Here is a 13189-nt window from a genome sequence, read left to right on the forward strand (position 1 = left end):
TACAGACATACACTCAGGGCCGGTTTTAGGCTTAGAGTGGCCCTAGGCAAAATCAAAAGTGGGGCCCCAAAAGTCGTAGTAGTGCACTAACCAGATTTGAATATTTTTGGTCACTTCAAATACTATAAAAAAAAATTCTAAAAAGCTATTGAAAAGTCTGATCAAAACAAAAATGGTATCGATAAAAACTACAAATGACAACGCAAAAAATATAGTATAGTTCCCATACATTAGGTGGAGTACAATTCGCCCACATTAGGTGCAGTATAGTTCCCCCACTTTAGGTGTGGTGTAGTTCCCCCACATTAGGTGCAGTATAGTTCCCCCCACATTAGGTGCCGTATAGATCCCCACATTAGGTGCAGTATAGTTCCCCTTATTAGGTGCAGTATACAGTAGTCCCCCCCATTAGGTGCAGTATACAGTAGTCCCCCCACATTAGGTGCAGTATACAGTAGTCCCCCCACATTTGGTGCAGTATACAGTAGTCCCCCACATTAGGTGCAGTATACAGTAGTCCCCCCCCACATTAGGTGCAGTATACAGTAGTTCCCCACATTAGGTGCAGTAAACAGTAGTTCCCCACATTAGGTGCAGTATACAGTAGTCCCACCACATTAGGTGCAGTATACAATAGTTTCCCCACATTAGGTGCAGTATACAGTAGTTCCCCCACATTAGGTGCAGTATACAGTAGTTCCCCCATATTAGGTGCAGTATACAGTAGTTCCCCCACATTAGGTGCAGTATACAGTAGTTTCCCCACATTAGGTGCAGTATACAGTTGTTTCCCCACATTAGGTGCAGTTAAAGTAGTTCCCCCACATTAGGTGCAGTATAGTCCCCCCCATCAGGTGCAGTATAGTCTCCCACATTAGGTGCAGTATACAGTAGACCCCACATTAGGTGCAGTATAGCCCTCCACAATAGGTGCAGTATAGTCCCCCACATTATGTGCAGTATACAGTAGTCCCCCCACATTAGGTGCAGTATACAGTAGTCCCCCCACATTAGGTACGGTATACAGTAGTCCCCCCACATTAGGTGCAGTATACAGTAGTTCCCCAAATTAGGTGCAATATACAGTAGTCCCCCCCACATTAAGTGCAGTATACAGAAGTTCCCCCACATTAGGTGCAGTGTAGTTCTCACACATGAAGTGCAGTATAATTCCCCACATTAGTTGCAGCATACAGTAGTTCCCCACCTTAGGTGCACTATGTTCCCCCACAGACATTCAGCCTACAGACATGTACAATGTATGGCTGGAGGCTGTATGCCTGTTTACTGCCCCACTTGAGTATTCCGACCACCGCTCCGGGGTGACGGTCTACTGCTATGGCCTATGGCCATAGCAGTAGATCCCGGGAGCGGTTCTCAGAACACTGAAGATGACCGCTGGTCACTTACCATACCCGAGCGTCCTCCTCACTGCTCCGCTCCGCTGTACTGTTGCTATAGGCGCACGCACAGGACGTGAGTGACGTCCCTGCATGCGCTTCCTCCAAGCTAGCTGCTTTGGGTCACCAGGAATGACAGTGCCCAGGGCAACTGCCCCTAGTAGTTCTAATTCATTGTCGGCTGTTTTAGATACATGCAGATATCGGTGTAAATCAAATAAATGCTACAGACAAGGTTTCTTCGGGGGAAGGAAACATTTATTTTTTTAAGTTTTTTTGTGGTTTTTTATTTTTTTTTCTTTGTTTTTGTTTTTTCATCTTTTTTTTTTCTTCTTTTTTTTTGTGTGTGGCCACATGATCTTACAGCCTTTACACTGGCGAGATATCCTTAGCCTTTTTTGATTTTCTTAAGTACATGAAGATACTGAAAGAAAAAATAAAGATATTACATTATTTGATATCTACATGTAAATTCCACCACCTTGAGAATGGGTGGAGTGTGAGCAGACATCATTAAATGGATTTATTGTACTGTATAGCTGAGGATGTCTGTTAGTTAGAATAACTGATCCCTTTGTTATATGGCAATGTAAATACTACTAAGTGTTACAAACCCTAGGCCAGCGAACAGTGATAAGGTGATGGCACCAGCTACATATGCTGCAATGTCGGGTAACTTAAGTGTGGGATCCTCAGCTAGTGGCTCGGAGGTTGACATTTCTGTCTCTGCGGGAAGTGTTGGCACAGGCTTGTCTATTTCAGTCACTGCTCCTAATCCGCTGCCAACTAAATATTAAAGAAATTGTCTTAATAGTACAAACCATCAGAATAAAGTATAACATAACAATATTGATCATAAAGGCTTTTCATACCATATGAAACATAGAGCTGCAGGTTGAATAAAATTGTACTGGTCTTAGGGTCTATTCAGGCGAAAAAATTTCTGCCTCAAATGAAAGCCCAATACACTTCTACAGGCATAACCTGTAGCTTCTGGGCCCCCGTGCAAAATCTGCAACAGGGCCCCATATGTCAATTATACTACTGGTCTCTTATCAACTGGCTCCGGAAAGTTAAACAGATTTGTAAATTACTTCTATTAAAAAATCTTAATCCTTCCAATAGTTATTAGCTTCTGAAGTTTTCTGTCTAACTGCTCAATGAGGATGTCACGTCCCGGGAGCTGTGCATGATGGGAGAATATCCCCATAGGAACTGCACAGCTCCCGGGACATGAGTCATCAGAGAACAGTTAGACAGAAAACAACAACTCAAATTCAGAAGCTAATAACTATTGGAAGGATTAAGATTTTTTGATAGAAGTAATTTACAAATCTGTTTAACTTTCTGGAGCCAGTTGATATATATAAAAAAAAGTTTTGGCCTGGAATACCCCTTTTAATTTACCAACCTCTAAATATAGCCAATGGTAGTGCTCTTCACTCCCTGCTTCACCCCTCAATTCATCTCATTGTATGAGATCCTAATTCTCTGGGGCCTGTCTCCTACAACAAGTGGGAGCGAGAAGTACACTGGGGAGTGAAGGCCGCTACCATACACTTCTACTGACTATATCTAGAGATGGGTATTTTCTTAAATAACTGTAACACTATAAATAATATTATAGTCATGTATAACAGAACTAAATCCAAAATCCAGTAAATTGTCCGTAATAATGGGCTCTTACCTTTCACGTTATAAGTATATTTAGCGATTGGCACACCAGAATTAAGAATGGTGGTACATATGTATTGGCCAGCTTCATATTTCTGAATTTCTTTCAGCTCAATATAAGGATCCTCAGTTACCCTTTGTGCAGGATGAGAAGTCTGGAGAGATAATAAGAGTGTTTCAGATATGTCTCAATGGCTTATAAACTATAGATTTATACGCCCAAAGCAGGGTCTGCCACGCCCCCTCCATATATCTCTATGGGAGAACGGAAGATAGCCGAACAGCTCTCTCATAGAGATATGTGGAGGAGGCATGGCGCCTCCGCTTCGGGCAGGGGTCCTGATGCGCCGTTCCAGGGGAGAGCCATGGCTCCATACAGGAGATTGTGGGGACCCCCTGCGATCCAAACCCTATCCCCTTTTTTGTATGACATATCTCCTTTTATGACAATCATTTTCTACTTTACACCTATATTATTGACAATTTTAATGGTTTTTACCTTACTGAAAATGTTTTTATATCCGTCCTCAAGCCTCGGATACCATTCTAAGTTACAGGCAAGGAGAACATCGTGATCTTCTGTAACTGCAATATTTCTCTCTAAAAAGTGACATGAAATATTATAGTCATAATTTTGTAGCTAGTCTGTCTCTGCACTTTCATATATATATATATATATATATATATATATATATATATATATATATATATATATATATATATATACTATCATAGCGTATGAATGTGCTGGGGTTCCTTACATGGGACTACATCTGTCTGTCATTACAGAGAGATGCCTTTACATTGTATATGCTAGTGACTGGTTTACTTTATACTATCTACTTACCTCCACAGTCTATAACCTCTGCAAGACGTGATGTCATATCTTTGCACGGAGTGCATTTATCTCCGGACTTTAAATCTGATTTTAAAAAAAAAAGTAAAGTGTGATCCGAGTATTAAAGTCTCTGTAGAATTTTTCCTTAGAATCAATCTCCTGATAAAGGGGTGATGGGTTTCACCCCTCTGTCACATGGACAAAACACAGGCCGCCATGAATGAGGCTTCTATTCTGCTTATGGCACCATTGGAGAGGTATAGTAAAGTAAATGTCCTTCTGGTTCAGCAAGATTTTCTGCCAAATACTATGGACTATTAGGAGGGTACTGAATATTGAAGGGGTACTTCGGTGTAATTTTTTTTTTTAAATCAACTGGTGCCAGAAAGTTAAATAGATTTTTAACCTACTTCTATTTAAAAATCTTAAGCCTTCCAGTACTTATCAGCTGCTGTATACTACAAAGTTCCTTCTAGTTTTTTTCTTTTTTTTCTTTTTGACCACAGTGCTCTCTGCTGACACCTCTGTCTATGTCAGGAACTGTCCAGAGCAGGAGATGTTTGCTATGGGGATTTTTTCCTGCTCTGGACAGTTCCTGACATGGACAGAGGTGTCAGCAGAGGGCACTGTGGTCAGACAGAAAATAACAATACAACTTCCTGTGTAGTATATAGCAGCTGATAAGTACTGGAGGGATTAAGATGTTTAAATAGAGGTAAATAAAAAATCTGTATAACTTTCTGAACCCAGATTACCCCTTTAAGGAGATGTTCACACATTGGCTCTAATTTTTTTATGCAAACCTGACATGTTTTGTCGGGTTGTGCACTTTGCGCCAGAAATTCTGTCTGCACCAGATTTTGCACCAGATTTTGCTCCGGAATTGAGAAAAACCCGACTAAGACTCCATTTTACTGAGAACACCCGAAAGGGGCATGGTCACAGAAAAGGGATGTGTTCCTGACATTTTTACAAAAACCAAACATATTGGCCCTCTTTTACTAACATGATTCTGGCTCTTTTTGTTAGGTTTAGCACCTAAATTCTTTCTTATGGAATGTGCGACAGTGATGTCATGCCCCGCCCCCTCTATACAAATCTATGGAAGTGCATAGACTTCATTCATCGTATGGTCAAACTAATATGTAATCTTGATACTTTTATATTGTTTGCATTATGTTTTACTGATTAAAAAAACATTCTAAACGTTTTAGAAAAATTTAAACAAAAATTTAATTGCCATTTTCTGACCACTATTACTTTTTTATTTTATTTTTTTTATTTTTTATTTTTTTACCGGGCTCTATGATGACTCTATTTTTGCACTGTGATCCATGGTTTTTTATCAGTACCATTGTGGCATTGATCAGACTTTTCATTGGCTTTTTATTTCATTTTTTTGGGGTATGATGTGATAAAAAAAAGACTTTTCTTGGGTGTGGTACTTTTTGTCCTTTACGCTGTTCACCGTACGATATAAATACATTTTACTAGTTTGGACAATTTCACATGCCACAATACCAAGTATGTTTATTTTTATTTTGATAGGGGGGAAATTTAAAATGTTTATATGGAAATGGTTAATGTGTGGGTTAATTTATTGGTCACTTAGGGGACTTTTAGGAGGAATCATTAAATTCCTCATACAAGTCAATGTAGTTCCATAAAACTGCATTGATCTGTGTGTACTGCGCTTGATTCATTGAGCCGGGCTGTATCAATCACAGAGCCATGGATCACAGGGAAAGAAAGATAAGCCCTCTGGCTATCTTAGCAGTGAATCCTTTAGCTCTAAAGGGTTAATAGCCGCCCGCGGCATGTTGGCTATTATTGGTGGCCCTCAGCTACAGAAGTCAGCTGAGGGCCGCCCGGTATGTATAAACATCATTGGTCATTAAGGGGTTAAAAAAAACTGAAGCTTTGTATAAATTTGCAGCTACCCATTATACTGCCATTTTTTCCTTCTCATTTTACAATGTAGCCTTTTAATATTGTACAAAAATGTACTGGATTTTATGTTCTATGTTTTCTACTTCCTAAATATAAGTGGATATTTACCGAAACATTTGTTCTGGGTGGTGCATATGCAGGTGCACTTGTCAAAGTATTCTGTGAAGAGAGGGAAACATAATATAAAAATTACATCATCCAGACACATTATTGTCATTTCTATAGAAGTAGGATATATACAGTGTCCAGGCCCTGTGATTTATATTACATAGTGTAAGTGTGGTGCTCTAGTACATGACATGGCCCTGTCAGGTAAATGCTGCCTCAGGTGCCTGTGCTGGGCCCCACTGCTCAGGGTGCTGTATTGTGCTCTAATTTGCCATATCTTGTTTTCCAATGTATTTATTATGTTGCATTTAATAAATGTTTAACATTCCTCATGCAGAGAAAACCATGTGATCCTTATGCCCAATGGGATGCCCCCAAGCCTGTGCTTTAAGTAGTGTAGGGGGGGGGGGGGGAGGAGATATTCTGTTGAGGAGAAGACCTGAAGAAGCAGTGTGGAGAGGAGTGGGGAGGAGTCTGTAGTAACCTGAAGAGGTCCTGTGGAAAAGTTAAAACCCTTAAACCATCTGCAAGTACCCCTCCACACAGGTTCAGTCTACAATAGTCTATAATAGCAGGAGATAGAAAGCCCCAGGCAACTCTTGATCCAAAAGTCTAAAGTCAAAGCCTGGCGGGAAGCACTGCAGTGAGTCTCAAGTCAGCACGGGTGGTCTCAAGTCTAAAGTCTAATAGTTCCTCTGCATCTCCCCTCTTTCAATTGCATTGTAAGGGATTGTAACAGTTATCTTGAACCTCAGTAAAGGCAGTTTTCCATAACCCTGCATCTGATGTTGTTATTCTCCAGTGCTTGGCCCAGGAGAACTGCTGTATCTTGGAGCATGGTGGTTAACGCTACCCTGGTGTCACAAGTGACTATTTGTCTGTAGCTGCACTCCAATACTAAAACTATAACATGTCATATTAGCCCACCACCTAAGCTAATGTCCCCTGTCCAATAACACAGCTTATATTCTCCCAAACATGTCCTCTATATATAGTGTCCTCTACATAGCACCCTCTATACTGTGCACAAATGTCCCCATAGACTGCTGACCATAGTGACCTCTATAAAGTATCAGCCAATAGTCTAAAATAACACCATCCAAGTAGGCAGCACTAAAGATAGAGACAACCCAAGTGTGCCCCAACAAAACAGCTGCCTGTTTATTCTCACTTTCCTCATGTTCCTTTTCTGATGCCCTCTGTTATAAATAAATATTGGAAGCCAGTCAACAGCAGCTCCTATTTACTGGTTTTAGATTATTTTTTCACAGAGAGCAGTATAGCAGATATGTAGAGCTGCGTATTCCTGTATAATAGTCATATTCTGATACCACTGTGAACTTTTAATACAAATCTTATGTACATGCACAGCAGTGACTTATGGAATAATAAGGTTGATGATGATGCGATCGTAGTCATTCTGGTCACTATTATGAGTCTTACTATGAAGCTTACAATTATTTTACTTTACTATTAACCTTACCTTGATTTCCAGGAGATCCTCCAGCGCAAATGGTCTTCTCCTTTTCACAGGTCCTGCAGTTGGTCAATGTTTGGACCAATAAACCTGAGGAAAGGCAGTTGTTTAAAAAACTTACAATGTTAGGGTATGTTAACATGGGCAAATTTGCTATGAGCAAATTTGCTAATTTTGGAAGGGGCAAATTTGCTAATTTTTGAAGGTTTGGTTTTCACGCCGTACAATTTATGGTAAAAATGTTATGTGTTCTTTATTTTTGGGTCAATACGATTAAAATGATACCCATGATAACATACTTTTCTATTACTGTGGCGCTTAAAAAAAATCGCAAACCTTTTAACCAAATTAGTATGTTTAAAATCCCCCTTTTTTGAAGACCTATAACTTTTTCATTTTTCCGTATAAGCAGCGGTATGAGGGCTCCTTTTTTGCACCGTTATCTTTACTTTGTATTGATACCATATTTACTTATATAGAACTTTTAATCCATTTTTTATAATTTTTTGGGGGAATAAAAAAGCATCTATTTTGAATTTTTCTTTATTTTTCCGTTCACGCCGTTCACCGTACGGTATCATTAACATTTTATTTTAATAGTTCAGATATTTACGCATGCGGCGATACCAAATATGTATTTAAAATATTTTTTAACACTTTTTGGGGGTGAAATAGGGAAAATGGGACAAGTTACATTTTTATTGGGGGAGGGGGTTTTTCACATTTTTTTTACTTTATTTTTTTAACTTTTTTTACTTTTATTTTTACACTTTAATAGTTTCCATAGGGGACTATTTATAGAAATCACTCGATTGCTAATACTGTTGAGTGCTATGTATAGGACACAGCCCTCATCAGCATTATCGGTCATCTGCTCTGGTCTGCGGGAAGGCAGATCAGAGCAGAAGACGCCGGGAAGGCAGCGGAGCCAGGTGAGGGGACCTCCGTCTGCCGTGCTGGATGATCCGATCCGATCATCCATTTTATCGACCGCTATGCTGCAGATACCGTGATCTGTATTGATCACTGCATCTGAGGGGTTAATGGCAGACATCCGTGGGATCGCGGATGTCCACCATTACGGTCGGGTCCCTGGCTGCGATCAGCAGCCGGGACCTGCCGCACATGATTCAGGCATCGCTCCTGCTCGCGGTTATGCTTTGGACGTAAATGTACGTCCTGGTGCGTTAAGTACCACCGCACCAGGACGTACATTTAGGGCGCTCATCGCTAAGGGGTTATATACATTACTGTACCATAGCTTTCTCCAAACTTTGGTCAGACCGGGGAGGGTTCCTGTCCTGAAGTTGCTATTGATTCTAATGGGTGCATAAGTTCGGGACTGGATGGACACATGTCACTTCTTTTTTCTTCATTGTTAAACATCCCTCATTGAGATCAATGGCAGCAGGGATTTTTTTAGTGATAGGACATGATTTTGATGTTGAAATCATTGTGCTTGTTTTACTTTAAAAACCCACATGGTTAATGTTCATGTGAACATGGTCCTATAAAATTATTTTATAATATTTATGTAAGAAATATAAAATCTACTTACCACAGTTGTCAAAATCTGAAAAATACCATAAAAAAGGAATATTAATATTTCATTGTCATATACTTAAACTGAAAAAACTATAATAGAGAAAAAAAATTATAAACAACAGTTTAAATTGCCAATAGCGACTGAGGTGACTAGTAATTCTCAATCCCAGAAATGGTGAGTTACTATGAGTTGTTACTGTGTAACTCACTAGTAAAATAAATATAGAATGTTTTCATAGAAAAATATCTATAAGAACTCACCTTTCTTGTTAGGGCATTTCCCTAAAAATGGAACATTAAGAAAAATGTAAATGATTAATAACAAATCAGAATTTTAGTAAAACACACTATATATTATAGCTATACACATATGTAAACAAAGGCCGATGCCACCTATAGGCAATGTAGACTCCAGCCTAGAGCGCACATTGAATAAGGGTGCTGCCCTCAGGAAGCAGGATTTTTTTTGTTTTTCCTCTGCCGGGGCACACTCCAGTATGCAGAGCACTCGGATATTTCCCCTCCCCCTCTCAATGCCAATGGCCTCCATTTTCAACTTTATTTGTGTCCTTTAGCAGACACTATTGCTGTAGTGAGACTATCGCCATGATTAAGGCTTTCTAACAAACCGAAACGCGTCAGTGTTTCATTTAGCTTTTAAATGTTTGTTTTTGAGCACAAGATTTTTAATGGATATTATGAAAGTTTGAATTTTTAGGGGAGCTGAAATTCCACAATTCTTTTGTTCCTGGACAAGCTCCTTATGAGTACCGGCTCCTCTGCATGGTTCCGTGCCTTCCCAGCCTACCCCCTGATGTGTCTCTAGTGAACCTTATCTGTGGTGAGCTAAATCTTTGTTTCTATTTTAGTTTACTTTTAGCCCCGCTGTCAACTTCCTCCCCTCCCCAAATTCAACAGATGTGCAATGCCGTGACCTCACAAGGCCCCAACATAGAGAATGGTGGATGAGTTTGCACCGCTCTACTCTGTGAACTCATGTGGTACACGGGGGACCATTCTGGCACATTTTGAGTCAAGGAAAGTGGGTGAAGTGGCAGTTTCTAGGATAAAGATACCAGATGCTTTAGGCTGTGTCAAGGCATGCTGGGCATTGTAATTAGCTAGTAACAGCAACTTCCAACATTCTTTGACACAACCTATGGCTCTGTAGCTGACTCAAAGCTACAATTCCCAACATGTTTCACTGCGACCTATACTATTTTACTATATAGTGCAACATGCTGGGAGTTGTAGTTTTGGTTTTGGGTAGCTACAGAGCTGTGTGAGGGCATGCTGGAAACTATCTGCAACTCCCATATGTAATAAAAAGAGATCAAAAAGTCACATGAAAAATGGCACAGTTTAAAACTGCAGATCACGGTACAAAAATGAGCCCTTATACAGCACCGTATACAAACAAATAAAAAAATTATAAGGGTCAGAAGAGGACAAAATTTCCCCCACATATGTATTGTATTTCTTCCTTTGATGTCACACATATATAATCAAATATGCAAATTAGCATGGCTGGTATTTTTTTGCAAGATAAAGATGGCAACTCTACAGATGATGCATGCTAGGGACATCTTTTATGTGTCCTGTTTAGACTGCCTCAGAGGTTGCGTGGAAGATTGAGGCACCCGGCACATGTTAGGAAGGGGGAAAGGGTGTGAATATGTTTGGGACAAAAATCACTCAAAAAAATTACAGAAAAAACTCCACACTTACTGGTTACTGGTACAAGGGCTGGTTAGGCACCTATTCCCAAAATGATGCAGGTCAGCCACAATGCTATATAAGGGGAGGTCGCACAGGTGTAAAATACTGATGAACAACCACTCACACGCCTACTATTCATGAGGGGGGTACTTGCCTAGTATCATATTTGCACACAGATAAGGCATACACAGGGTGGCAGTTACATGATAATGTGTAGTGCACCATGCTGCCTTACAATCTATTAGTGACACCCATACTATTCAATCAGGCGGGCTGCCCAGCATCTTCTATGTGCACCCCACATGCACTGACACCCCAGGCTCCCCCCAGCATCACAGTGTTAACAGTGCAGTGTTATTCATTGTATGGTGATATCGTTCACAAACAAATGTGGGAACACAACCTACTAAGGCCATGCTTACACACCGGCCAAAATATATTTTGTTAGATCAAAGTGTTTTTTTGTTTTTTTTGGGGGGGTGGGGGACATAGTGAGGTTTTGCCTAGGGTGGCAAAAATCCTTGCACCAGCCTTGATATCAACTCTATGGCTGTGTTACCTCACAGTATTTTGGCCTATAAGGCCCCCTCCCCCTTGGGGGGGAACGGGACATAGTGAGGTTTTGCCTAGGGTGGCAAAAATCCTTGCACCAGCCTTGATATCAACTCTATGGCTGTGTTACCGCACAGTATTTTGGCCTATAAGGCGATATTCCCACATAGCCATCCACATTCCACAAGCCAGGAATGGATCTTAAAAGAGGAGAAGATAAATTGTCTCCTCTGTACGTGTCCTTCATATATGAGCTGTTTTTGGCTTTGATTTTAATCATTAAAAACCTGAACGTGTGAACACAGCCTCAAGCAGCCCAATGACACAGGAGGATTGTTGTGTTTTCTTAATTTCTTTATTTCATGTTTCTGGTAATGATATGTGAGAAGGTGAATCACACATATATGAAGCACAATTTGTAATGGGTATGCCAAATAGGAAAACAAATTATATTAGTAAATCTGAGCCATTGTATTACATCAATATCACTTACATATCTAAACTACCAAACTAAAATACTGACCTCGCTGCCATGGCAACCATTCTTTGTTCAGCTGTCAACATTCTAATGCTCAGCTGTGAGTGGTTGCCAGGAAAAACAAGTACAGGTCTTTTTGTTAGTTTTGATATATAAGAGCCAAATAAGTTATCATGGTTCACAAAAGTGGCAAGTAAATGACAAATTGAGCTCTGATACATCTGTAAATGCATTAATATACATTTTGGGGAAATCTGTGGGGGAGGGAAACCCTTTATCAGTTGTAACATACAGGGGAAGGCTATCCATGTCATCCCAAGACTGGTTCTGTATAGACTTACGTTTCTCTGCCTCCTGCACAATATTCTCAATCTTCTCCTTGAGTCTTTTGAACTGGTGTTCAAGGTCATTGAGAAGATTCACACCTGGAATAAATAGAAGTGACAGATATATCAGCCTCTGCTCCCAAACTAAAGCCATTTCATTTCTATTCATCTACATTGAAAATTCAGCAATTACCTGTAGAGTCCAAGTCCACGATGATATTGACTGATATTTTATATTCGGACCCTATTTCGGATAGGGCATACTCATCTGGAATATAAATACAGAACAATCATTATTAATAATGCATCCTTTTTGAATTTTCACAGAAATTATAATAGTAAAATTAAAAGAATTACCCAGAGTCCCCACATCCTCCAAGTATTGTTCAATTTGCCTTTTGGCAGCGTTTGCAAAATTTTTGATAGTCACATAGGCGGCGGTTTCTTCTACCAGAACCTGGTCCTGAATAAAGATCTTCAATTTCTCAAGAGCCTCCAAACCCCTTTTATTGCAGGGTATGCATCCAAGGGACTGTGCTATCAGGAGCCATGTACCAAATACTACGCTCCACATCATTTTATTTTTTGGTCAAAACCAAAAAGTCTTTATGAATTTGCTTCCAGTAGTTACTGGTCGCTTAGTCCTGTCAATAACTTCTCTAACTGAGAAAATGATAGAACTGATACATTCTACAGCCTTACACACTGTCTTAGGGGAACATGTGTTTATGACATCATGATGACATGATGATGTTATAACGCATATGCCAACAAGGCACTGTAAGACATAAGCAACTGAAAGGATTTTATTAAAATAGATATTTCAGGAGCGTCATTATATTGTCTTTAACCCCTCAAGGGTTAAAAAAATATGGCTGCAATTTGGAGACTGATCTGATAGGATAGTGATGGAAAACATGACTTATGCTCCATTCATATTTTTGCTGGAAGCTCAAATAAAGCAAACTCTGCCACATTGGATACAGCAGTATTCTTACCATCATAACATATCTTGAGAACTGAACACGACATCCCTGTTTTAAGTGAATGGGGTCCTTCAGGAGACTGATATTTGTTTTTACATATTTTGAATTATAAAACACATAGACAGTGCTTTTCTTA

General features: G+C 39.8%; 1 protein-coding gene across 3 annotated transcripts; it reads right to left on the reverse strand.

Moving 5' to 3' along the window:
• Nucleotides 1-1636: 1636 nt before the first annotated feature.
• On the reverse strand, nt 1637-12740 carry LOC130285333 (izumo sperm-egg fusion protein 1-like). Of its 3 annotated transcripts, XM_056536694.1 has the most exons (12): nt 12425-12738; nt 12261-12335; nt 12083-12166; nt 9254-9274; nt 9006-9020; nt 7454-7537; nt 5971-6021; nt 3922-3996; nt 3574-3674; nt 3088-3229; nt 2015-2186; nt 1637-1824 (listed from the first exon to the last, which is right to left on the reverse strand). In XM_056536694.1, exons 1-12 carry the CDS (start codon nt 12642-12644, stop codon nt 1770-1772), a joined length of 1095 nt encoding a protein of 364 aa, XP_056392669.1. In that variant the 5' UTR covers nt 12645-12738; the 3' UTR covers nt 1637-1769. The 3 variants fall into 3 exon arrangements, with proteins under 3 accessions (XP_056392669.1, XP_056392683.1, XP_056392676.1); XM_056536708.1 differs by lacking the exon at nt 2015-2186 and having other exon boundaries at nt 12425-12740; XM_056536701.1 differs by lacking the exon at nt 9254-9274.
• Nucleotides 12741-13189: the final 449 nt, after the last annotated feature.

Source organism: Hyla sarda, chromosome 1 (assembly GCF_029499605.1).
Source record: "Hyla sarda isolate aHylSar1 chromosome 1, aHylSar1.hap1, whole genome shotgun sequence".
Lineage (NCBI taxonomy): Eukaryota > Metazoa > Chordata > Amphibia > Anura > Hylidae > Hyla > Hyla sarda.

Bases quoted from the DNA above. Each gene is read 5' to 3' on its own strand.
- LOC130285333 (XM_056536694.1), bottom strand. From the start codon at position 12,644: ATGATGTGGAGCGTAGTATTTGGTACATGGCTCCTGATAGCACAGTCC. The intron at 12,336-12,424 runs GTAATTCTTTTA...TTTATATTCCAG, and splicing joins GGAGGATGTGGGGACTCTGG to ATGAGTATGCCCTATCCGAA. The intron at 3,675-3,921 runs GTAAGTAGATAG...GTCACTTTTTAG, and splicing joins AGAGGTTATAGACTGTGGAG to AGAGAAATATTGCAGTTACA.